Source organism: Hylobates moloch, unplaced genomic scaffold (genome assembly GCF_009828535.3).
Source record: "Hylobates moloch isolate HMO894 unplaced genomic scaffold, HMol_V3 SCAFFOLD_2, whole genome shotgun sequence".
Classification (NCBI taxonomy): Eukaryota; Metazoa; Chordata; class Mammalia; order Primates; family Hylobatidae; genus Hylobates; species Hylobates moloch.
The window spans coordinates 124,068,819-124,096,702 of NW_026652277.1; the positions used below are offsets into that span (position 1 = coordinate 124,068,819).

Here is a 27,884-nt window from a genome sequence, read left to right on the forward strand (position 1 = left end):
TAATACCTTTGAAAACAATTGTAAAAGAAATTCTAAGAAGTCTGGTTAAAACATCAACATTATGTGGCATACTCAATACAAAATCACATAAGATAAATGCAGAAACACCAAGTGACACTAAATTGTTACTCAATACATCCAATCTGTTGAAAGAATAAACTATTTTCTACAAACTTGAAAAACCGCTTCCTCACTAAAAGCATTGATTTTCTGCCTGAAAATTAACACTTACCCAGTTTCATTATAATCAATCAAAAATCTATAAGGCAGTACAATAGAGGCAGGCCTACACCAATCAGTACAAGCTATCAATTAAACATCTGAAGATAACCTTTGAAGTAACCTAGGTCCTGATGCTCCCCCAAATGAATGGAACTTAGTATATATATAGAAAAAAAAAATCTGGGCAATAACTTTCCTCTAACAGGCCAGGATCAGAAAGAATAACTAAGAATAGCTGAAAGAAACACACTGATAGCTTGAACAAACTCTAAATGTTCTCTATAATTTCCTTATTAACTGTAAGATTCTTTTTTCTATTTGCTAATAAACTTTCTTACTGGGAAGAAAATGTATGACCTACTAAGGATCCCAAAGAGTTTATATTTATGTGGATTATATTACTGATATTTACACTAGAAATTAGAGCTGAAACATTTAAAAAACATTAATTCACTTAAAAATACCAAGAATAAAACCACTACACATTAACACTAAAATTTTATTTCCGCAAAAATCAACTGTATTTCCCAGAACAACAACAACAACAAAAACAAGAACACTGACACTAATATGTATTTTTGCAAATATTTTTAATGCCTTAATAGACAACCAATGGATTACCTTACTTGCTTCTATGTTCAGTATTCTAGAATATGTTGTTTTGGTTGAAGTATATAAAGGAAATTCAGGCTCACAAAGACATGTAGTTTAAAAGAAGTATTTTAATAGCCTTTTTGGCTTTGTGGATATTCTTCAATACTACACCAAATTTAACAAGTTCAGTTTATTATATTATATTATTATTATTATTATTATTATTATTTTGAGACAGGGTTTCACTCTGTCGCCCAGGATAGAGTGCAATCACTGTGAGTGGTACAGCTCACTGTAACCTCAAACTCCTGGGCTCAAGTGATCCTCCCACTTCAGCTTCCCAAGTAGCTGGGACTAGAGGTGCATGCCACCATACTTGGCTTATTTTATTTTATTTTATTTTATTATTTTATTTTATTTATATTTAGATACAGAGTCTGCCCTGTCATTCATTCATTCATTTATTTTTAGAGACAGAGTTTTGCCCTGTCACCCAGGATGAAGTGCAGTTGTCTGATCATGGCTCACTCCAGCCTTGAATAACTGGGCTAAAGCTATCCTCCTGCCTCAGCCTCCCAACTAGCTAGGACTACAGGTGCACACCACTGCACCCAGCTAATTTTTAAACTTTTTGTAGAGATGGGGTCTATGTTGCCCAGGCTGGTCTCAAACTTCTGGGCTCAAGCAATCCTCCTGCCTCAGCCTCCCAATGTGCCAGGACTGCAGGTGTGAGGTATCGTGCCCATCCAGTTTATTGTAATAATAATGTGGAATCTGAAACATTATCAATGAACATTTTATACTGTTACATTAAGATTTCTTATTCTAATGTTGCACTTTGAATGGATCTTTTTACACATGCATAATCTTGTAACATCAAGCACTGGTCATCTGGAAATGTTCACTGATTTATTTACGCATTCCAAATGTTGACCCTTTCACTATATGAAACATTTAAAACATCAGATGTTAAAATGACCACCAATCTCATCAGAAAATTATTTAAGAATAAAGCTTTCAAGTTTACAGTGGCATCATGTTTTCCAAAATTCGAATTTTCACTTAAAAGTTGAAATTTTACCACTGACAACAAATACTATCACTTGTTTTCCCTGCAGTGAGAGGTTCACTTTATTCTTTTTCAAGAAAATGTCTAACAAATAACAAAGTCTCAACAACCAGTTTGTCTGTCAATCATTCTTTCAAGTAAAATAATGGTGTTTCATAAAAATAAGTGGCCAGTTCAGCTGGCAACCAAAAAATTACACAAGTGCTTTTCCTGAAGACAACCATATTTGGCATGCAATAGAAGAGCTTTATTTGTACTTCCCATTCCATCATACAGGATACTAAAAAGACATGTACTTAAGAGTCAAGATTAATAATAATTAATACTTTGTACTACTTCATCCAGAACAGTCTTAAACTGGTGTTCTTTTTACTGTAAGTGTGTGGTTATAAAGAAAACAATGACAATTAGTACAGTGAGGTACAATGCCCTGCTTTGTGCTAAGGCACCCACAGTTTTAACCACCATTGTTTTTGCATATCAGTGTAAATGTTAACACAATGGGAAGGGCGAATAACATCCTGATATTATTATATCATGGAAACAGATTTGACCTGACGAATCCACTGAAAGGGTTTCAGGAACCTGACACACAGAAGGATCTCTGTATTTGTTGAATGAATGAATGAGTGAATAAATAAATAAACAAGCAGACAGCTATGATATATTTTAATCTGGATTTCAAAGTATTTTAGAGTTTTTCACACAAAAAAATCTAATTATTGGAATTATTTTCCAACATTAACAGAAAAGACTCGTCAGGCAATATAGCACCCATACCCTTAATATGTTTGAAGTAGTTTTATCTCCAAACCTCTCTGAACTTAAAATTGTTGTATATGCAAGCATTCCTTGCTTTGCATGTAACATGGTAAATGAAATTCATGCATACCAACACTATGTGCTCGATCTGTACTGTTCTTTGGTAACTAACGTGTTTAATAACATGGTATTGTGGAAAGCACATTATAATAAATGTACATGAAAATAAGCTCTAATGACCCACAAACTCAAATTCAGTAAAACAGGAAGGAAAAGCATCATATGAAGAATGAATGAGCAACCTTTGGGCAGTAACTATGAATGGACACCCCTGATGGGAAAGAAACTCAGACACCTAAATTACTTTTTCAAACTCTACATGCCTCTCTCCAATAATAAATTGGAGAGAGGCCAAGGCAGGTGGATCACTTGACTTGAGATCAGGAGTTCAAGACCAGTTCAAGTACCTGAGACCGACATGGTGAAATCACTGCCATTTGAGAATGAATCACTGTTCGTGATCAACTAATATAAGAGACTGACATGGTGGAATCATTGCTATTTGAGAATGAATCACTGTTCGTAATCAATTAATATAAGTGTTTCCAATCACAAAAACCAAATGGTGTTTGTGAATTGGGGGAGGGGAACAGAGCAGAAGCAAGGTGGCTAAGGGAATGAGGGACCAGCACTTCATAAAACATTGAGACAAAATTAGGTCACACTAAATTCAGTCTGGTCTTAAAAACTACAGGAATGAACATTTCTCAAAACAAAGGTAGATCAAATCTTTGGAATTCCATCTCCTAACCCTTCTCTTAATTCATTCAAAATAGCCTTAGAATTACTCAATAGTATTAGGTTGTACCCTCTGTACTTCCATGTCCACGTCTACATGCAGGATTTTTGTTTTTACAGCTGACTTTTAAAAATTAACACCAACTTTCAAAACTTTAAATTTTATTTTGTATAGAGGCAGGGTCTCGCTACATTGCCCAGGCTGGTCTTGAACTCCTGGGCTCACATGATCCACCCACCTCAGCCTCCCAAAGTGCTGGGATTACAGGCGTGAGCCACCAAGCCTGGCCCAAAAACTCGTAAATTTTAAACAGTGTATTAAGCACTAATAAAGAAAAGCAGTTCATATATTAAAAGTTTAAGTGTTTCTGCCAAGAGTTAGGAAAAAATTGAAAAGCATCTTATAGACAAACACTAATCGAAGCTTAGCAACTAAAACAGTGTCACGGGAAAAGCAATAAACCACTTAAAAAGAAAATTCTACTCGAAGTCTATTTATTATGTATCACAAATGGGACAAAGGAGAAATGCAAATTTACTATACCTTAAAATGTACTGTGATGTTCCAAGGAAGAGCTGAACTTGATGCAAGAAGATCAAACAGCAAACCAATTGGATAATGCCTAAAAATGAAACGGTATATTTTGAGAAAATAAATATGTGAAGTTATAACTACAACTCCAAAATAAATTTCCAACACATGTTTTTAACACCAAATGTCAGGGGCTTTAATCACAAATCACAGGAAGGCTACATTCTATAGTTACGTGCCTGGGCTAGTATGATCTATTTTCCAGGCATCAGGTGGTTTCCTTCTAACCACTTCATTGCCATAGAAACCTCAATATGCACAATGGGATTGTGGGCAAAGGCATTCTTTATCAGACATGTGAACTGTTATGTCACAGTACTGCTGCATCTAACTGTCATCCCAGTATTCATAAAGGACAGTTGATTTTTGTAAATTTATTTAAATATGTTTTTTACTTTTAGAACTTAAAATTTTAAAAAACTGTAAGAACCAAGATGAGCATCTAAAACACATACAAATCACCTATTCTGTGGTTATTACTATTAACATTATAGCATATAAATTTCCAGTCTTTTACCTACACATACATATCTAAATACAGATTGGGACTATCCTTTACAAACTGTACTATAATCTTTTTCACATAATATGTCAACATTTTCCCAAGCCACTGAATATTCTTCTGAAACCTAATTCTAAATTTAAAAAAATAAGTTCCAAAATAAGAGAACATTTCCTAATATAACCATTACTCACAGCGAAGTAAATAACTTAGCAATAAATAAACATGACTAATACAAATGTTGTAGATTCCAAGGGACAAACCTTAAGTCATCCTTTTAAAAAATCTAAAGTAAATTAGCTTACTTGGTTAATCAGCATTAAATAATACAGGTTGAGTATTCCATTTCCAAAACGCTTGGGATTAGAAGTGTTTCAGATTTCAGTTTTTTTTTTTTTTTTTTTTTTTTCAAATTTTGGAATATTTGCATCATATTCTTACCATTTGAGCATCACAAATCTGAAAATCTGAAATGCTGGAATGAGCACTTCCTTCGAGTGTCATGTCAGTGCTCAAAATGTTTTGGATTTTGTAGTCTTAGATTCTGGATTTCAAATTGTGGGATGTGGGATGCTCAACCTGTACTCACAACAAAGGCAAAAAGAAGACTACTTGGTGTTATACACAGTCCTGTCTTTATCCGTATAATCTATTAATGAGTAGTACTCCTAGATTTAAGAGCTGCAAAATTTGAAAACATATCAAATTTATCTCAAAATGAGTAATTCTGACCAAGATTCAAATGTCAGTTAATATTATTTATGCTTGTGCTACTCTGGGCACAATGCTTATGGGATAGCCCTGCTCTGCAAGGAGCAGTACACATTTGCTTATATATATAAACATACATATATGTTTATGTATATAATTGTATATATAATTTATGCTTGCTTACTTTTACAGAATTATGGAAAAGTCAACAGTTTCTAGGGATCATGTATTTATTTGGTAGGAATTTAGGATGGGCTGGGTACTGTAACTCAAGCCTGTAATCCCAACACTTTGGGAGGCCAAGATGGATCACTTGACTTGAAGTCAGGAGTTCGAGACCAGTTCCAGTACCTGAGACTGACATGGTGAAACTCTGTCTCTACCCAAAAATACAAAAAAAAACCCCAAAAAATTAGCTGGGCATGATGGCACACACCTGCAGCCCTAGCTACTCAGGAGGCTGAGGTAGGAGAATGTCTTGAGCCTGAGAGGCAGAGGCTGCAGTGAGCCAAGACTGCACCACTGCACTCCAGCCTGGACAACAGAGTGAAACCTTGTCTCAAGAAAAAAAAAAAAAGAGAATTTAGGATGATGTCCTGTCGGTAAAAGTAAAACAGTGGGGGTACTTTTAGTCTCATATGCATTATATCTCTTAATACTAACCCTTAAATTTCTCTCTAATCAATCCTTTCATATCCAGAAAATAATACTGAAGAAAATTCTGGAACCAGGAAAAACTCTCGCCTCAGTCAAAACCTAAAATTAAAAAATACACACACACACACACACACACACATATATAGTACTATACACAAGTTATAGATTTAATCCAATTCTGATCCTTCTCTCTGAAGTATTAAAATTGAACAAGCTCTAAATAATACCTTACACTTTTACAAAACAGACCTTTTAACGTCTTCAATTTACTTTTTAGAATATCTCTCTTAGGTATCTGCAACAGGGTTAAAGATGAAAGTAGGCACTTAATTAAAGTTCTATTTACTTGGATTTCATTAAAAAGACTTAACATTTCAAAAGTGACACCATATTGCTTTCCAAATTCTAAACAGCACTGAAAATACAAAGAACTCTGCTAAGCAAAATAGTCTCATCTATTAGATAAGATTCACTCGAGATCACATAAAATTACTAGCAATCCAGTGTTTTACATATTCCCTGCCATTAACAAATGTGTGAAACACTTTTGTGAATTTGTAAGCAAATTCTAAACCAAATATCATATCTTAAAGCAATCTATAATATAAAATCAAGTAATTTTTTTTCTTTTTTGAGACAGGGTCTTACTCTGCAACCTAGGCTGGAATGCAGTGGTGCAGTCAGAGCTCACTACAACCTTGACCTCCTGGGCTCAAGCGATCCTCCCACCTCAGCCTCCTGAGTGGCTGGGAATACAGACATGTGCCACTATACCCAGCTAATTATTTTATTTTTTATAGAGATAGTGTCCAACTATGTTGCCCAGGCTGGTCTCAAACTTCTGGGCTCAACCAATACTCCCACCTTGGCCACCCAAAGTAATGAGATTATAGGCATGAGCCACTATGTCCAGCCCAAATAACTTTAAAAGGAAATATCTGGATCAGAATACAAGTTAAACATAAGACTCAATCATCAATTATTTTTTAACCCTCAATATTTAAAAAACAAGAAAACTATAAATACTTTAAAAATGAGAAAACTATACACAGAATCCTGAACAAAGTACATAATAAAAAGCTGATGAATGCATAAATCGAAGCAGTCCACAGACTAACCCTAGGTACAACATAAAGATCCAATGGAGCCAATTTTAGGTTCTGAGTTTCTTTTTTGAGCAGTTCCAACTATTTTAATGATTGACACTTCATGACTTTTATTCATTCTTAAAGGTATTCCAAAGAACAGAAAAACTCACTCTAAAAAAAAAAAGATAAAACTTACTGCATGTAGTAATTACCATATGGAGCCACTGGACCCTTTTATAAATCTAAGATATATTTTAGGGTCTTAATGATCATATTGTTTCCTATATATTGAAACATTTTACTATTTCATCCCTCTAGAACTTATTTCATCATTATTTGTCAATTATTCCCAATAAGAGACTAAAACAGTAAGAATTTGAAAAAATAACATGATGCCTAGAAGGATGATAGAAGAATGTACCCTTCTTTCATTTTCTTATGTGTTGCCTAAAGTATTGAAACATCTTTCAAGAAAGTGTAAAATAAGCATGCAGGCTGGGCGTGGTGGCTCATGCCTGTAATCCCAGCACTTTGGGAGGCTGAGGCGGGTGGATCACCTGAGGTTAGGAATTCAAGACCAGGCTGACCAATAAGGTGAAACCCTGTCTCTACTAACAATACAAAAATTAGCTGGGCATGGTGGCATGTGTCTGTAGTCCCAGCTACTCGGGAGGCTGAGACAGGTGAATTACTTGAACCTGGGAGGTGGAGGTTGCAGTGAGCCAAGACTGTGACACTGCACTCCAGCCTGGGCAACAGAGCGAGACTCAGTCTCAGAAAAAAGAAAAAAGAGAGCAAACTCCATTCTGGAATCAGTTTTTAGCTATCATTAACACCGTTGAAAATTCCAAGTTTCTCATTTTCTACCTATAATGGCAGAGAAAAAAACTGACAGAGGAAGATGTTTCACAATTATTAGACAAATCAGGACAAAATACAAAGAGAGACAGCAGTACTCTAGACTTTAATGACAACAGTGAAATTGATCATTTACGTGAAATCTCAAACTCTGAGTCTTTAGATGATATCTTAAATTTTCCATAGCTCAAGAACTAACAGAAGAACAATATATTTCTAAGGACAAAAAGGAACATATGGTAATCTTAACAGCTTAGTCATCAACAGAAAAAACTTCATTACATGCTATTTTATGACAAAAACCTGGACCATTCCATTTTACTAAAAGAATGTGACAATATTATTTCATCTTTTATGCTATTTACACAAATTTATTTGATAGTGGGCAAATGCAAAAGGTCCATTTATATAAAAAGAAGACTGAAAGAATTAGATCACACAGAAATGAAAAAAAGTACTGGGCTGCTCAGTCTAATTGGTGTTGATTCACATAAAAAAGAAAATATTTCATAATGAAATCATAAGCTGGCAAAAGGTTTATAGATTTCTTCAAGTATTATTAACACTATTAGATGCAAGAAGGGCCAGAAGTAATAAGCTAGAACCTCTCAGAGGTATATTTGAATCTATAAAAATTAATGAGCAATTAGTTGCATTCAGGGGATGTTGACCATTTTAGATACCTTTAAAACTAGAAAAATATGAAATGAAAATGTAAATTTGCTGTACTTAAACGTGTATTAAAATTTCTAATAACGTTGTTATACACTATTCCTTTATTCTAAATTCTCTAAATTATTTGCAAGATGATTTAAATACACACACACACACACACACACACACACACACACACACACACACACAACACACACACACACACACACACACACACACACACACACACACACACAATGTATTTATATATTTTAAAGTTCATTGGAGCATGGGCCACTGCGCCCGGCGCTACCCGGTCAAAATCTTAAATTTTTTTTTAAATTTCACTGGTCCCGGATGGTAAACGATGACAACTCCTTTGTCTTGGTATATTAAGAATTAAGAGATAAATTTAAACATATGCTTCCTTAAAATTATATTTAAATTTAAATTAGGTGCGCATGGTGGCATGCGCCTGTAATCCCAGCTACTTGGGAGGCTGAAGTGGGAGAACTGCTTGAACCCAGGAGGCGGAGGTTGCAGTGAGCCAAGATAGTGCGACTGCTCTCCAGCCTGGGCGACAGAGGGAGACTCCATCTCCATAAAAAAATAAATAAAGTATTAACATAAAAACATTCTAAATATTATAAAAATGAATAATCATCCTGTAATGATTTCTTAAAAATAAAAATGAACCAGAAAAACGAAGGAGTAAGATAACCATTTACTTATTTCTATTGTCAAATTCCATAATTAGCGTGTGGTTCAATACAAATTTTTATGTTAGAATTATTTTCATGCAAAGATATTAATTCCAAACAAATATGCTATCTGAATTCACTGGTTCCCAGATTGCTTATTTCTGATGAATCTATTGATATTCAAGAAAATCTATAAAAGAAAACAGAACTGGCAAAAATTAAAGGTACTGAGTTTCTCTTACACTTTAATCTGATTTACATCAAGGATTTCAAAAGTACCAATTTGTACAACTCTTCTAAACAGATATTATATACAGTTTTGTGAGGAGGCTTCTAACCACAACACAGAAACCACATACACCAGAAGTAAATCATAATGTAACTATTGGCTATTATGTTGCTACTTCTACCATCTAACTTAAAATTAATAGAAAAGGAAGTAGTAAGGATCTGAACCTGGAATACGGTCTGCCCTTGGTATGTGTGGGGGATTGGTTCCTGGACCTAGTTGGATACCAAAATTCGCAGATGCTTAAATCCCTTATATTAAATGGCATAGTGTTTGCATATAACCTACACATATTTTCCTGTATACTTCAAACTATTGCTAGATTACTTATAATACCTATTACAATGTAAGTGCTATATAAATCATTGTTAAACCATATTGGACTTTTTGTGGTTTCATTTTTATTGTTGTATTATTATTAGTTATTGCTTTCTCCCCCAAATATTTTCAATCCATGGTTGGTTGAATCCATGGATGCAGAACCCATGGATACAGAACACCAACTCTTACCAGAACTGTATTTTCTGTGTAAATAAGAGGACCCAACTAGCTAAAGGCTCAATGTATTGCCCTATAGAAAATGACTGCATGAGAACAGTATTAGGCCTATTTTTACACTTCATTCTTTTTCTTCTTTACATTGCTCTAGTCGTCCATATTCAATTCTCGAAATGAATATATTTTAATATTTCTTTGCTTTTTGTTTTTTTATTCATTATTCCATTTATATGTGTGTGTATGTTTGTGCACGTGTGCACATTGGCACATGGTGTAGCAATAATGGATATTCTAAGGGACACGATTCTAGTATAAATATCTGTACTCAGAGAGCAAACTAATACAAGTATTCTCTAAAAACAGCACTGAAACAATTTTCCCCATACTGGAGAACTACTGCCCAAGTTCATGTCACTAAAATAAATGCCTCCTATTCGGAAAGTTGCTGCATTCTGATTCACTGGAAACAGGATTACATTTCATTGTAACTGCAAGCATGTAACTACAAATGCAAACCAAAGTAATTTGATGATTGCTGTGAATACTGACTTACTCTATACGTGGGACAAACACAAACAACTATAGAGTAGCAAAGTGTTTCACAGCTTTCTAAGCCTATTCTTATATATGAAAAAGTTCAAAAACAATGAAGGGATACCACATATATAAAATTTATGTAAGTCACATTTCAAAAATCTAGTTTACATTGTTAACCCCTTTATGCCTAGTGTTCCATTATTGGAACACTAAGCTTGTGGGAGTTATGTAAACTGTTCAAGGTCATTGACAAGGTCTGATTTTTCACACACAAAAATTTTAACCTCCTGCATAAATGGGTTAAGTTCCAGAAATTCACAACCTTAAAAAGACTGGAAATAAGACCGAAGAATCTGTTAGCATTTATGATTAAAATGTTAAATGTTTTTTAAAAAATTATATGCGGGTTTTCACTAAAGCATTTTGCTAAAATTTACTTTTGAAATCACAAAGAGTATTAAATTCTGAGTCATTCTATCATGTCTATGTTTAAGATCAACATCAATACAGCCATGGGACATTTAACAACATGGATATGTTCTGAGAAATGCATTGTTAAGCAATTTCATTTGCTGTTCAAACATCACAGTGTACTTACACAAACCTAGATGCCACAGCCTACTACGTACCTAGGCTACATGGTATAGCCTAATGTTCCTAGGCTATAATCCTGTACAACATATTACTACACTGAATACTCTAGACAACTGTAACACAATGATAAGTATGTATGCATCTAAACATAGAAAGGATACTATAAAAATACAGATTATCATTTTCTGGGACCACCATCCTAAATGCGGTCCATCATTGACCAAAATTATGTAGCCCAAGAGTATGTATTTTTTTTATAATTCAAAAAGTAATTTCAACTTCTTCCTTTCACCACCTGTCCTGAAAGTCAATTTGCACAGAGTAAAATTTCCCATTAATTTATTTTACAGTTGACAAAATGAGAAGCTTGTTCTAAATTTTGTGCTTGAAGGTCTAAGATCTAAACCAAAATTAGGGTTTACTTACAAGGTAGTCTTCGGAAGGACCAAGAACTGGTCTCTTAAAATAATTCTAATATAAAAGTAACAAATATAAAATGTGAACATCAGTTGTGGTAGTAAGAAACTTCACCCCTTAAAATACAATGTTAGAGCACTCTCTGCTGATTAACATCTCAGTCTGAAGAAAGAGACTCTATTTTGAGTTAGGCCAGCACTTTCCACTTCCCATGTAATTTTTTAAAGCTAAAGATGCAAACATAAAGCTCTAATCAGACATAACTTCCTTGTAAGCTCTCTACAAATCAACAACAACAAATGTATTGAGTATTCATTATAAGTATACCACTGTTCTTAAATTTTTTAAATTCTAATTTGGACAAATTGACATAAGCAATTAGAGAGAACAGATAAGATGGGAGAAAAATTTTTAAACAAAATGTTAGTAGGTGTGGTAAAAAGAGCCCTGAACTGATACTCTCAAAATCTGGGTCCTAACTTACTTATTTGAGCAAGTTACCTTACTTATTTGAGTCTCGGTTTTCCAAATAAAAGCAAGGGGCAAATTTAGATTCATTCATTCATTCACTGAACAAACATTTACTTACCCCTCCTACATGCTGCTGGTTTAAGTACAAAGAAAAATGATCCAAAATCTGAACCTTTTTTAACACTGACATGATGCTCAAAGGAACTGCTGCTTATTGAAGCATTTTGCACTTCAAATTTTCAGATTTGGAATACTGTAAGTATATAATACGAACATTCCAAAATCTGAAAAAATCTGAAATCTGAAACACTCTGGTCCCAACCATTTTGGATAAGGGATACCTAACCCATATTAACTCACTTAATTCTTGAAACAAACTTACGAAGTACAAGGTACCATTATTATCGCTGTTTTACAGACAAGAAAACTGAGATACAAAGAGGTCAAATAACTTGCCCAAGGTTATATCGCTAGTAAGTGATGAAGCTGGGATTTGAAATCTAGTTTCTGACTCCAGAGTCAGCATCCTTAATAACCATTATGTTACAATATACAGTTATAACATGACAAGAATATAGGAAGTACACACATAGTTTAGAGATGGCACAAACGTAGAAATGATCACTTTGGGCTAAAAAGAACCACAAAAAAAGGTCATAGTTAAGCTAGAAGTTAGAAGTATGAGCTACAGGAGGGAATATATGAATGAATAATTAATTACAACCAAAACAAAGGATGCTGGAAAGAGCAAAAAAGATTTATCAAACTAGATGAGCAAAGAAACAGAAGCCCAAAACATTATCCAACATTCATTAAAACAAGTAGCTTAGTATGCCTGGAAAGAAGTGGGATCATGGACAACCTTTACACACACATCATGCTTTAGTGTTTGGCTTTACACTGTAGATGACGAGAAGTCAGAAAAGGGTTCTTGAGGAGAACAACAATGTTAGATCTGCATTTCAGAAAGAAAAATTACGGCACTGGGGAAGATAAACTAAAAGTAATAGTATTAAAAGCAGGAAGACAAATTAAGAGGCTACTAAAACAATCCATGTGAGAAATCAGATGGGCCTGAATCCCGAAAAACAAAGCAGGGAGTTTAAGGCATACTTAGAAGCCAGAATCAGAATCTAGAGGCTAGATGATGAGGGAATCAAGAGTGGAGACGAACATCAACAAATTTAAAAGATCCAAAATTACAGTGAGCTCTTTTTTTACTACAATAGAATCAAACTAGAATGAAAAGATAACAGAAAAACCACTAAATGTGGAAATTACACACATTTCTAAAAAAAAACTAAGGTTCCAAAAGAAGGCCTCAAAAGAAAATTTTAAAAATACACAGACCTGAATGAAAATAAAAGCAGAACATATCAAAATTTATGGACTACACTAGAGCCTAGCCGAAATAGATATGTATAACACTAAATGCTTGTACAACATTGTGAATGTAATTAACACTACCATGGTTAAGATGGTAAATTTTGTTACATGCATTTTACTACAATTTAAAAAAGAAATTAAGGTAAGAGCTCAAAAAAATAACCTAAGTTCCTTTTCAAGAAACTAGAAAAAAAATAATAAAACCAAAGCAAGCAGAAGGAATAAAATTATTAAAAACAAAAAAAACCAGAAACCAACAAAATTAGAAATTTTAAAAAGGAAAGAAAAATCCATGAACCGCAACACTGGCTCTTCAAAACAATAAGTAAAATTGGTAAACCTCTAACAAAGCTGACAAAAATGAATACAACACTACAGATGCTAAAGTCATTCACAGATAAGGAAATACTATAAACAACTCTATGTTCATAAATTCAACAACTTAGAAAAAACAAACCAGCTCCCCAAAACCCATAAACTACCGATACTCAATGAAGAGGAAATAGGCAAGCTGAGTATATCTATATATATCAAAGAAATTGAATTGGTAATTAAAATGCTCCACAAAAAGAAACCTCCAGACCCAAGTGGTTTCACTAGAGATATCTATCAAACACTTAAAGAATTAAGTGGAGAACTACTGCTCAAGTTCACGTCACTAAAATAAATGCCTCCTATTCGGAAAGTTGCTGCATTCTGATTCACTGGAAACAGGATTACATTTCATTGTAACTGCAAGCATGTAACTACAAATGCAAACCAAAGTAATTTGATGATTGCTGTGAATACTGACTTACTCTATACGTGGGACAAACACAAACAACTATAGAGTAGCAATGTGTTTTTACACGATCTTTTCCAGAAAATACATCAGAACAGAACACTTCCCAACTCAGTTTATAAAGCCAGTATAACCCTAATGCTAAATCAGACAATAGAAAAAATAGAAAACTTCAATCCCTCTTCTGAACATAAGACACAAAAATCCTCAGCGAAATATTTTTTGGCAAACTGAATCCAACAATGTATAAAATTAATTACATTCCGTGACCAAATAAGATTTATTAAAGGTATACAAGGTTGGTCCACCATCAAAAATTCACAAATGTCATCTATTATAGCAACGAGCTAAGGAAGAAAAGTGATAACAATCATATAATTAGCACAGAAAACGCATCTGACAAAATCCAACATCTATTCATGACAATTGTGAAAGACTAATACATTCTTCATAAAACTAAGAACACTAGAAGATGTCCACTCTCACCACTCTTATCCAACACAGCACTAGAAGTTCTAGCCACTCCAATAAGGGAAAAAAAAAAAAAAAAAAAAGAAGAAGAAAAGAAATAAAACGCCTACAGATTGGAAAAATTAAATAATTTCTATTTGCAGATGTCAAGACTGTTTACATAGAAAACCCCAAAGGATCTACCAAAAAAACTCCTAGAACTAGTGTGTGAGTTCAGCAAGGTTGCAGAACACAAAAATCAATCACATTTTCCATATACTAAAAATGAACATTCATGCTCGTTTTGGCAGCACATGTACTAAAATTAGAACGATACACAGATTAGCATGGCCCTGCACAAGGATGACACCCAAATTTGTGAAGCGCTCCATAGTAAAATCTTTTTAAATTATAAAAATAAAAAATAAAGGAACATTCAGAAAACAAAATTAAATTTTTCTCTTTTACAATATATGTGGCTTGACATAGAAAGACCTCTAGGTGTTTTCAGCAGCTTTTCTCAAAATAGTCCCAGAATGGAAACAATCCAATGTCCATCAGTTAATGAATAAACAAACAATTTGTGGTACAACCATGCAGTGGGACACTATTCAGCAATAAAAAGGAAAAAACCACTGATACATGCAAAAAGGATGAGTCTCAAAAACATTACTCGAGGTAAAATTCAGACACAAAAGGCTACATACTGCATGATTCCATTTATATGACATTCTGAAAAAGGTAAAACAGCTGAGATGGAAGTTAGATCACAGTAATTGCTGTGAGTCTGGGGGAAGGAAGAGGTAACTGTAAAGGAGCACCAGGGAATTTTGTCAAATTAAATATCTTATTATCTTGATTTTGTTAGTAGCTACACAACTGTACACAATTGTTTAAAAAGTCTTCAAACCGGCCGGTGGCTCACACTTGTAATCTCAGCACTTTGGGAGGCCGAGACGGGCGGATCACGAGGTCAGGAGATCGAGACCACGGTGAAACCCCGTCTCTACTAAAAATACAAAAAATTAGCCGGGTGTGGTGGCGGGCGCCTGTAGTCCCAGCTACTCGGAGAGGCTGAGGCAGGAGAATGGCGTGAATCCGGGAGCTTGCAGTGAGCCAAGATTGCGCCACTGCACTCCAGCCTCGGGGACAGAGCGAGACTCCGTCTCAAAATAAAATAAAATAAAATAAAATAAATAAATAAATAAAAACTCTTCAAACCATACTCCAAAAAAGATGAATTGGCCAGGTGCGGTGGCTCACACCTGTAATCCCAGCACTTCGGGAGGCCCAGGCAGGTGAAGCACCTAAGCTCAGGAGTTCAACACCAGCCTGGCCAATATGGTGAAACCCCGTCTCTACTATACTAAAAATACAAAAATTAACTGGCATGGTGGCGGGAGCCCATAATTCCACCTACTCAGGGGGCTGAGGCAGGAGAATCACTTGAACCCGGGAGGTGGAGGTTGCAGTGAGCCGAAATCATGCCATTGCACTCCAGCCTGGGCGACAAGAGCAAAACTCCGTCTCAAAAGAAAAAAAAAAAAAAAAGATGAATTTTATTCCACATTAATTATATGCTTGGGATTATTTTTCCCTTCTCACAGAGTCTGTTAGCCAAGTAGATGAACAAAGAATAGTAAGAAAGAATTAACAGTAAAGGAAAAATAATTTGTTTTAAGAATACTCCATTCTGCTATTATCTATAACTAATTTTACTATATGTACTAATTTCTTTAAAAAATCTTTAAAACCAAGCATTTGTTTAAAAAACAAAGCCCCGGTACTCTTCATCTATGTCCTACTAACAGGAAGATAAAGTCATATTTTTACCATCTGAGTATGATGAAAGTCATGATTTGTCAAGGACTTTATTTTTTTTTTTCTTGCCATTGAGAACTGTCACCTTGTATGAAAAGACAAACTTAACTGAATTAAGGGATAGAATCAGTGACAAGGTTATAAAGAGAGAAGAAACATCAATTTCTGTTCTTTCTTCCCTCATTTATGAGTTGTCTTATCTGGCGACTAATTTCCTTTCCTACCTGAACTTATTTAAAACTCCAAAGAATAAATATAGGAAGGACATTATTATCCAACTCAAATAAATGCTTCTCTATCCTTAAGACACTTGTATGGTCTCAAAAGTCCAAGTCTTCCAACACTTTAGCGGTAGCTGCTTTCCTACACTGATGGAAATTCATAGAACTATCCTATTTTGCAAAGCCCACTACTTAAATACCAGATATTCTTATATTGATAGCCTATTTCCAGGAAGATACATTTTTTAACATAAGAGAAAACTGCTATTACTGGAAGCAAAGAGAGAAAAGATCAAGACTAAGCCCAGAGGCCCTGGATTACATTTATGCCCCTGGAAGTTATTCACGCCTCATATATATGGAGTACTTAAAAACACTAAAGGAAAAGATGCATCAAAAGTCATTAGATATAACGAGCTTACAGCATGACATAACTGTGGAAGTGATATAACACATAAAAAGTTAACACCCCCAACACTACCATAAAGATACTTGAATATAATTACTTTCACATAAGCTCTCTAAAAGGGAAAAGAACTCCACTCTTTAATAAAAGACTTTCCAAAGGGATAAATACTGACAAAGTAAGAACATGGTATAATATTTAAGCCAAAATCATTGTTTTGCAGTGACAAGGAGAAATGGGTCCAAACACTATTTACCCATAAACCTATAAAATATAAGCCATATTGAATACAAGAATAACCACCACAAGGGACAGCGTAAAACAGCAGCTGAAAGATGATGACTTAGCAATCACTTACTTTACAAGCTAAATTGAGGTTTCCCAAATTTTCCAGAGTTCCTCAACTGGGGGCGGTTCTGCCTCCATTCAGGGACATCTGGCAACATTTCTGATAATCAAGACCAAAGGAAGTGCTACTGGCACTTGTAGGAAGAGGCCAGAGCTGCTGTTAAATATCCTATAATGTACAGGGTAGCCCACCACAACAAAGAATTATCAAATTAAAAATGTCAATAGTGACCCTATCGAGAAATCTCGCTTTACAATAAAACTGAAAAGCCCCGCTAGTCACACAAAATCTTGAGACAATCTGTAATACATATAATGCAATACAATGTAAATAACTATAGATAGAAATGTCAAGTGCATACATATATCCCATTGCTACTCTCCCACACTGTTTCCCCCTCCATCCTGTCATTCTACTCTTCTATTTAATAATTGTTGCTCCGTTTACACTTCCTTTAAGCCACCTTCCCATTCCAAAACCTCCAATTCTCCTGAGAAATAAAAAGAAATGGGAAGCACTGCCTTATCTATGCTGCGTGAGGTCTAGTACTCAAGAAGAATCAGAGGAGTCTGATACATGATCATGAAGCTCAGTATTGTTTTGATTTAAAGAAAGAATGCTATAACAAGACAACTGTGTCATAAATTCCCAAAACCATCTCAAAGGATTAGAGACGGGACCCAAAGTACAACCTTGTATGGTTGTAATCCATTATGAAAAATCTACTCATTCTTGGGATTTCATCAGCACAAGGTGAGTTCCAAAATTTCTCTCCTTGCTAATAAATAGTCCTTTGATTCACATCGCTGCATTTATTAAAGACCTAACTAGCCTCCTTTCCTCTATCCTAAAGCTCTTTCAAAAACTCTTCATTTTAATATTCCCCAATTCAGAGAGCAAGTCCATTTTTAACCAACTTGTATTTTTCATGTTTCATTTAAATCTGTCTTAGCCTGTATTTTTTTCATTCAACTGTATCCAAATGGTAGCATTTCAACATTAACATCCAGCATACCTTGAACTATTTTTTTTTTTTTTACATTCTTCTCTCTGTAATTTCCAGTTTCATTAAATATTTTTGGAAGCACAACGAACAGAACTCCCAATAACAGAGGAAGCACAAAAAAACATCATTAGTACATGGATAAGCCCAGGTTTAGGATTTGATTTCAGTATCTTTTTTTTTTTTTGAGACAGAGTTTCACTCTTGTTGCCCAGGCTGGAGTGTAATGGTGCAATAGCTCACTGCAACCTCCACCTCCCAGGTTCAAGCATTTCTCCTGCCTCAGCCTCCCGAATAGCCCGGATTACAGGCATGCACCACCACGCCCAGCTAATTTTGTATTTTTAGTAGAGATGGGGTTTTTCCATGTTGGTCAGGCTGGTCTCGAACTCCTGGCCCTCGGCCTCCCAACGTGCTGGGATTCATGTAGTATCTGTTCTTATCAGTTCATTACCCTTCTTTAAAATGCAAAACATCAAATTTATTTTTCACTTAAAAAGGAAATCAATATTTTAAATACTCTAAACCAAGCCTAGCTAAGATGTGCTTCTGGCACAGTGGTCAACTAAATATGGCAATCAGTTTAAACAACGCCACTTAAGGTAATCATGTATATAAAGATGTTATAAATGTTTTGGTGTCAGAAATAAAATTGAATAATGTCAAGAGATGACTTTTCATAAGGGAGTTTTAAATATATCTGAAAATAGCCCATAACCAAATATATTCTTATTGTACCATATAAAAATCTATTGCTAAAAATATATGAATCTGTCCAGTCATTCATGCATCCAAACAGAAGGCAGAAATATTTTCAATAACGTATTCTAATAATAGTCTAAACTTCACGTATTGTATGAGCTAGACTAATGACTTCTATCCTTGCAGGACTTTTTTTACAATTGTTTCAGGGCACTATACCTTTTTAAAGCTAGTATACACTTAATGCTTAATAATGCAGAAAAATTCACTCACCATTTCAGTGGTGTGCCTTCATATTCAAACCATATCTCACTAATGTCTTCTTGTCTCATAACCTTCTGAAAGTGCTTTTTCACTTTGTCAGTTACCAACGTCAAATAACTTACTCTTGGCAAAAGCAACTGAAATGAAAATTTGTAAAACCGTATTTATTTACTAGTTATTATTTTTAAAAAATACTACGTAGGTTTTTGAATTTTAAGGAAAAACAGCCGTGTTCTTTGCATTATTTTGAATATCCCACACAAAGTCTACTGCTTTTTATAGAAGATCAAAGGTTAAAGGTTAAGATGTTTTAATATTTCTTATGGGGCCATTACTTTAAGCACAGCTTACCACATAAATGCCCAGAATCATCAAAACAAATCGATCTACAATCTTCCTATAACACTAAATAAAAATGTAATTAGATGGCATACTATTTAGGATACTTATTGATTCTATAAAACTTAACTTAAAAATTAAAATGATTCATCTGAGTCAATTAAACTCTTCTAAGAAGATAATCAACTCGAGTCTAAAGTATACTTTGACTTATCAATCAAATCTTCTCAACCAGTCCATCATGTTTTGAAGGCTGAGAGAGAATGCTGGGCTAGGTAAAGCCTCAACAAAAACAGTATGAAGAACCTGGTCAGTGTTTTTTCCCCAGAAAAGGTACCCAAAAATAAAACAGGAGAGTGTTTTGGAAAATCAATTATGATTTATATAAAGAACCGACAAGTAGATAAAAGAAGGAGGTTGGCAAAAATTTATGGTTTTCCTCCTTTGCAGTAGACACTCTAGCCATTTCTTGCTTTCCTAAGCGTCTGATTTCTTTTGCTGATAAAACTGCTTTGTTATTCTTTTGGCTGCTTTTATAACCGCACCGTCTTTCATGCTTTTTATTCAAGGTGATATCTTTTGACTAATAAATCAAGTAGAACTACTAAGCTGGCAAATATATATAAAAAGAGATATTCTGGTTGAAGGAACTTATATTTAATCATGGAAGTCCAAGATAATAGATACCAACTAGGTAGGAGAACGTGACATTGATCCTAGGGGCTACAGAATACAGGGGTATGGGAGGGAGATAGTTGGCATGCTCCAGTATGGAATACAAGGAACTAAATACTATGAACAAGCTGTTGAACAGTATTATGCACTCAACAGAATATAAGTTCTTCTTTTATAAAGAAATAACTGTGATTAGTGAAGAAAGAAAAAGGAATTCTTACTATTTAATATAAGAAAAAGCACTTTTTTCGCCTACAGGAAGTATTATCGCCCCTGTTTTACTTTTAAATAACTTGCCAATAACATGCTATTCTTAAATAAATGGCAGAGAGAAGATTCAGTGTAGTCTTTCAGAAATGACAAATACAGATGTGACATTAAAGTCTCTTAAAAAAAGCAAAACAGCATGGCAAATTAGCTGTTTTCAAAAAATATGTAAGTATAATTAATCTATTAGTCTAATAAGGTCTCTACTAGTAAATCCTGAACTTTAATTTAAAAATGATTAATGGGCATTACATAGTAATCTATTCTGTAGAAAATAATACTAACTTATGGAGACAGCAGGAGGGAAGAAACACCACAGCTAATGGGTATGGATAGATCAGCTCCGGATTTTGGAGAGTGTTGTACTACATGCCTTGGCTTCAAAGTTGCTAAAGAATTCACAAATGATTTTTATGAAATAAAATATTTTTTACAATAAGGAAAAAAGAACATTAGACTATAACCTCAATTAAGACAGGAATTTTTGTCTATTTTGTTCAATGCTACATTTCCACTGCCCAAAATAGTGCCTGCTTTAAAGGAGGCACACAATAAATATTTGCTGAATGAGTCAGAGATGCCAAAGGTTAAGTGAGGCAGAGCCAACAACTGTAATTTTAAAAGAATACTCATTTTTAAGGCAGAATCCACACTGAAATGTAGCTGCAATTTTCTGTTCCGTTTGGCCTGTGGGAGTAATCTTTAACTAATACATCCATAGAAACACTAAGAAATCACTCTAAGATTTAAGAATGACTATTCTATAGTACATATGGATACAATTTACCTAGGAAATATTTAAACAAATAAAAATGAAAACAACAGTGAAAAGACATCATCTTCTTGCCTTTTACCTGCAGACTATATATACTACCCATTGTTTTTCTTAGGTGTATTTCATTGGTTTAAGTTCTTTTTTTTCAATGTGGTAAAATATACCTAGTATAAAATTTACCATTTAAACCATTTTTAAGTGTACAGTTTAGTAATACTAAATACATTCACTATCCATCTCCAGAACTTTTTCATCATGCTAAATGGAAACTGTACTTATTAAACAGTAGCTCCCCATTCCCTGCTTCCCCAGCTCCCAGTAACCACCATTTTACTTTCTATCTCTATGAATTTGACTATTCTAGGTACCTTATTTAAGTGGAACCATATAATATTTGTCCTTTAGTGTCTGGTTTATTTCACTTAACGTATGTCTTCAATGTTCTTTTAGTTCTTTTACTTTGAGTAAGATTAACCACATTTGGAAATACTGTCAGCTACAATGGAAACTATCATTCTCTTTTTCCTCACTTAGCCCTAGTATAAAGTATTCCATGACTCTGATAGAAGTGATTCATTTTTATCTATACAGCTTAAAAGAATACATATTTTATGCAATTATATAGAATACTTATGTTTCCAAAAAAGTTGCCCATAATTTTATTTCTTTATGTGAAGTCCAATTCTGTCCAACAATTTTCAATTTTAAAATTAGAGACCTTTCTAGGACAAAAACAGAAGTAAAACATACTAGAATTCTGTTCCACTCCAATGTGTAAAGCATCATACTAGGCAATGAGGATACAGCATTGAGAGAGACAGAAGAGTCCTTCCCCTTATACAGCATACAGGTTAGACAGCAAAAAAGATACAAAAAAACAAAATTACAAATGTGATTAATGCAAGGAGGAAGTAAAGAATGTTATAAGGGCAAGCAGCAAAGGAATTTAACCTGATCTAGAGTTTCAGGAGAGGCCTTGACACGAAGTGTATCTTAAGGCAAAGAGTCAAAAGACAAATAGTGAAATGATCATGGATGAGTGTGGAAGTCTGGGTGTGTGTAGGTGTGGCAGATACCTCTGCCTTTTCCAAACAGGGGACACTGCAAGACAAAAGGCATGGAATGAATACAGAGAAACAAAGATGGGCACATTTGAGTGAAGTCTAAGAAGCTGAATATGATAGGAAGGTAGAGAGTTAAGACAGAATAGTGCTGAGGAAGCCAGGGGCCAGATTATCAAGAACCTTGTAAACTAAATGAAAGATCCTAAAAATGATGAAAAGCCACAAAGGTTTTAAGCAAGCAAGTAACGAGATCAGATACGTGTTTTGAAAAGATCACTCCAATTGCAGACTAGAAAATGGGAAGAAGGGAAAACTAAAAGCAGGAAACGGGTTACTACTGTGCAATTTGATCTTTTTTTTTTTTTTTTTTTTTTTTTTTTTTGAGACAGAGTTTCACTCTTCTCACCCAGGCTGGAGTACAAAGGCAAGATCTCGGCTCACTGCAACGTCTACCTCCCAGGTTTAAGTGATTCTCCTGCCTCAGTCTCCCAAGTAGCTGGGATTACAGGTGTCCACCACCATGCCCGGCTAATTTTTTGTATTTTTAGTAGAGATGGGGTTTCACCATGTTGGCCAGGCTGGTCTCAAACTCCGAACCTCAGGTGATCCACTGTGCCTGGCCTGATCAGTTTTTAAACAGTAGTCTGGTCTAGGCTGTAGCAGTGGGGGATGAAAGGCATCAGATAAGTCTGAGAGACACTGAGGTTTCTGGAGTAAGTTACCGACTAAATATCTGGGATAAGAGAGAAGGAAGCACCAAACGATGAGTTCCAGGTTTCAAGTAAGAGTAGTTCTTCTTGCCAAAATAGGAAGGGAATAAAATAATGCAGATGACCAGATTATCTTGGGGGGGGAGGAAGCTAATGAGTCCAGTTTCTAACATACATAGTTTGAGCTCCTATAAGACATCTAAGTGAGGATCTCCAGCAGACAAATATATAGGTTTGGAGCTCAGGAGAAAAATACTGGGAATTGTCAAGATATAAATGCTTGACAAAGACATAAAAATGGACAAGAACTCCAGGGGGTAAAAAGTGAAGTGAAAAAAAAAGAAAGCAGAGCCCTAAGAAACACCAATATTAAGGAATAAACAAAGGAGAAAGATCTGGCAAAAAAGGCCACACACATACATACACACACACACACACACATAAAAACCAGAGAGGCAAAAGCAAAACCAAGGATACCGAGCACTGCAGGGCTAAACAGGACAGTGCCACAAGATGGGAGAAACAACCAACAACATCAAACACTGCTGAGATAAAGCAAATGAAAATTAATAGACTCTGAGCTTGGCTAAAAAGATATCATTAGTGACTTTGGCAAGAACAGTTTTCTTGGAATAGTATGAAAATGTGATTACAGAAAACTAACTGGTAGGAGGTGGAAGGCAGAGAATGACTATAAGCAACCTTTTTAAGAAGTCTAGCCATGGAGGAAAAGCCAAAGTTGAGAGATGGGGTCAACAGAGGGTTGTTGTTTCAGGATAGGAAGGATTTATGACAACACTAAAAACTGTGAAGGAGCCAGCAGATAAGAAGTTCAAAGTAAAATAGAGAAGGCAGAGGTGGAGGTGGGAGAAGATCAGATACCACCAGCTTCCTGAGAAGGCAGAAGATAGATGGAGGGCTGGGCCTTGCCTAGAAGGAAGAATACTTCTTCCATTATAACAGGAGGGAAAGAGAAGTAAATGTGTGTGATGCAGACAGGTTTTGCAGATTTGGTGGCAGAAAGTTAAGGGAGGTCCTATCACACCTATCATACCATTTCTATTTTCTTCATGAAGGAGGAAGTGAGGTCACCTGTTAAGAGTGAAGGACGAGGTCAGGGCTCAGAGACATAGTCATAGTGGAAAAGGGCAGACACCTGACTAAGGATACATAAAAGGATCGCTGCCTAATGTTAAGGGTCCATGACATTGATGACCATGGGTCTAATCACGATTTCCTCTAGAAACAAGTCACAAAATAGCAATGCAAATAAGTATATGTGTTTTTATACTGGATAATCTAAATGAAAAGCAACAGTTTAAATGAACATAAACGAAAAAATACAAACTGAAAAGTTACCTAGTTTCTACAAATTTCCTTCCCAATATTCTCTGAAAAATAAAACATAATGCTCAGTGATAAAACATATAGGATACAGGCGGAAAGATTATGCACAGAGGCAACAAATCAAAATGCAGAAAAGACAGGAATATATGTAATATTAATATTAAAAATATGTTCCAGCTTAACAGCCAGGGACATATCTGAACTACAGCTATATTGGCACTAAAATCCTCATCTGTAATTGTAAGACTAGTCATCACTAATGTTTTATATATTTTCTTCCTTGTATTAACTTACACTGATGCATGTACGTATTTAAATAGCAAAATTTGGATTGTGCCATATGGTTTTAAATTCTAGTTTTTTGTTTTATGTTTATTATATGCCTGTCACCCAATAGTCTTCAAAAACACAAATCATGACTGTATAAGAGGTTTCTCTGGGTGAAGAATTAGGAAGAATTCAAGAAAAAAGCAATTACCTGTAAGACAAGACAATCCTCCTTCTCCTACAGTTACCGTCAACACTCTTGCCATTTTCAATTTGATTTGAAACACTAGAAAACAACTTACGCTCTAGTGCTCACAACAGTCTTTTCCAATTTAAACAGGTCTATAAAGAAAAAAGACTGTATTCTTTACATGAAATTTATTTAACTTTAGGAAGTATGTCAAACATTAGAGTTTGATTTAAAAGTAAACAGGCTGGGGAGAGTAGCTCACGCCTGTAATCCCGGCATTTTGGGAGGCCGAGGCGGGCAGATCACTTAAGGTCAGGAATTTGAGACGAGCCTGGCCAACATAGCAAAACCCTGTATCTACTAAAAATATAAAAATTAACCGGGCATGATGGCACATGCCTGTAATCCCAGTTACTTGGGAAGCTGAGGCATGAGAATCATTCGAACCCAGGAGAGGGAGGTTGCAATAAGCCGAGATGGCGCTACTGCCCCCTCCAGCCTGGGCAACAGGGCGAGACTCTGTCTCAAAAATAAATAAATAAATAAAAGTGAACAGACTTAAATTATTTTTCAGTTATTGTCAGTTTGGCCAAATATACTCTATTTATATACTCTTTGGTTTAGATACTATTACAAAGCCAATGAAGGTTAAAAGTTGTAATTAAAACAGCAAAAACTTGTTTGGAAAAAAAAAAATGGTATCCTAACCTATATTACAGAAGAACAACAGAAAAAATACCTCTAACAAATGAAATTCTTCTAAAAATAAAATTATGACCATACTTGGTTTTTAACTGCGGATGTTTTTCTAGACAGAAAACGGTTGATATTTCCAAAGTTCAGATTACTCACATGTATATAAGCTTGAGTACCAGTAACAAGATTGCCAAACTTCTCTAAAACTATCATTTCTAGTAAGAAAACCCAAAAAGATGATTTCAAACAAAATCCCAACATGAGCCTGGGGAAACATTTATGCACCAAGTAGTACCACTTGAAGAACCTGTGCCAGATGCTGAGGATGCACAGAGGAAAACAAAAACAAAAACAAAACAACAGTCCTATACCCAAAAAGTGAACGAATGGGCTCCTTAATAAGTAGCTTCCTCCAGTAATCTGACTTTCTGTAGCTGCAGCACGCTGAGGAGCTGCACTGCCTCTCAGAGAGATGAGGGGGAAAGCAAACGGCAGACTTTATTAAAGTGAAACAGAAGAAGCATTTCCTCATCACAAATACATTTCTACTTTTCCACATCATCTCCAGATAAACACTAGAATGCATACCTGAGACACAAAAAGAAAAAACAGTAACAACAATTGAGAATATCTTTGCCTATTATGGGCTATTCAGTAAACAGGCAGGATGTCATCTCTGACACAGGCATAAACTGGGATTATACATGCACTTAGAAAAGGGAAACAAAGCGCACCAAAATCAGAACACATTTGAAAAGTGTTTGTAAAATACATAATCCATTAACTCACACCTGCAAGTCTATGTGCAATTTATAATATATATTAAATATATATTACATATTACCTCACATTTAGCATACAATAGCTCAGTGAACATATCGTGTGTGTGTATGTGTGCATGTTTATATGTTCTTTAAGCTATAAAACACTTTGTTAAACAGTTGCTTGGAATCTCCTAACTACAAAAGAATACAATCTGAACCTATTATTTTCAATATCTCTTCCTATGAAAAAAGCACATGTCTTATTATTCCATTATCACACATTTATTATATATGAATATATGCATAAGAAAAAGAAAGTCAAGAAGGCACCATAGCTGATGATTCCATTAACATACCCACATACATGTAAGGAAAACAAAGTCCAGAACGCATCATGACAACATGTTGACAGTGGTTTTGTCCTGAGTGGTAGCATTAGAGGTGATTATTTCCTTCTTTATGCTTATCTGTGTTAATTTTTTTTCCAAAATAAGCATGAATTAGCTGTATATAAAATGTTACATAATGGCCTCCAAGTTCTTAGAGCTTTTTTTTTTTTACAAAAATGGACAAGGTTAAATTTCCCATTTGCCACAATCAATGTACTTACATAGTATGGTTCTGCTTCCCTTTCAGTTATCTCATCCTGATATAGCGTGAAACAAGTTGGAATTCGTCCAAACCACACATCTCGAAGCACATCTTTGTCATCTGTCATTCTTCCAGTAGTTAAAGCAGTACATACAGGCTAAATTCTTATTTCAACCAAAGCCAAACTGAAAATAAAATGAAGAGCATTAGTCAGATCCTTGCAACGATGAATGAACCTGCTAGAAAACAAAAGATTTTAAAAAATCAATGCGATAAAGATTATCTACTTCAAAAAAAAAGATGTGATCACCAATCTTTAGTATAAATCCAAAGAAAAGAGTACAACAAATTCTAAATGTAAAATTATTATTTATGTAAAGGAATCAGAAAAGTAATTCAAAATTACATATGCCAGTAATATTCACTGCATATTTAAGTAATGAACCACAGTCAAAATGAAACTATATCTGCATCAGTCTTGCAAGCCCAGAAGAGTCTACTGCTTATCTAAAAAGAAGCTTCACCTATACCCTATGAATCCTGACAGTACAACTCCAAATGATCATTCTCGCATTTACCCCTGCCCCATCCAATATATTCACCTTTTCCTACTCCAGATAGTTTTGCCTCTCTTCCTGCAAAACTACTCTCCCATCTTAGAAAATATCTCTTTCACATTGGGGAAAAAATCTTTCTATAAACCCATTCCCCATTCTAAATTTCATCCTCTCTACAATTTAATCCCACCAATACTTCCATTTTAATTACTGTACTTCTTTTTGTAAACCCTCTACCAAAAGTG

The 27,884-nt window shown here is 34.8% G+C and overlaps 1 protein-coding gene and 1 non-coding gene across 4 annotated transcripts in view; one reads left to right on the forward strand and one right to left on the reverse strand.

Moving 5' to 3' along the window:
• The window catches only part of ATG5 (autophagy related 5), a 141,603-nt gene that overhangs the window by 104,839 nt on the left and 8,880 nt on the right, over nucleotides 1–27,884 (reverse strand). For 2 of the 3 annotated variants that reach the window (XM_032155942.2, XM_032155939.2), the window contains exons 2-4: nucleotides 27,102–27,267; nucleotides 19,407–19,534; nucleotides 3,990–4,068 (exon numbers count right to left, since the gene is read on the reverse strand). In XM_032155942.2, the coding sequence (XP_032011833.1) occupies nucleotides 3,990–4,068; nucleotides 19,407–19,534; nucleotides 27,102–27,209 (315 nt within the window). In that variant the 5' untranslated portion in view covers nucleotides 27,210–27,267. The remainder of the gene's footprint in view (nucleotides 1–3,989; nucleotides 4,069–19,406; nucleotides 19,535–27,101; nucleotides 27,268–27,884) is intronic. The other variant, XM_032155949.2, reaches the window with a different exon arrangement.
• LOC116477376 (U6 spliceosomal RNA) lies at nucleotides 14,927–15,037 on the forward strand. Its single transcript, XR_004250438.1, has one exon. It is a non-coding gene; the product is annotated as a U6 spliceosomal RNA (small nuclear RNA).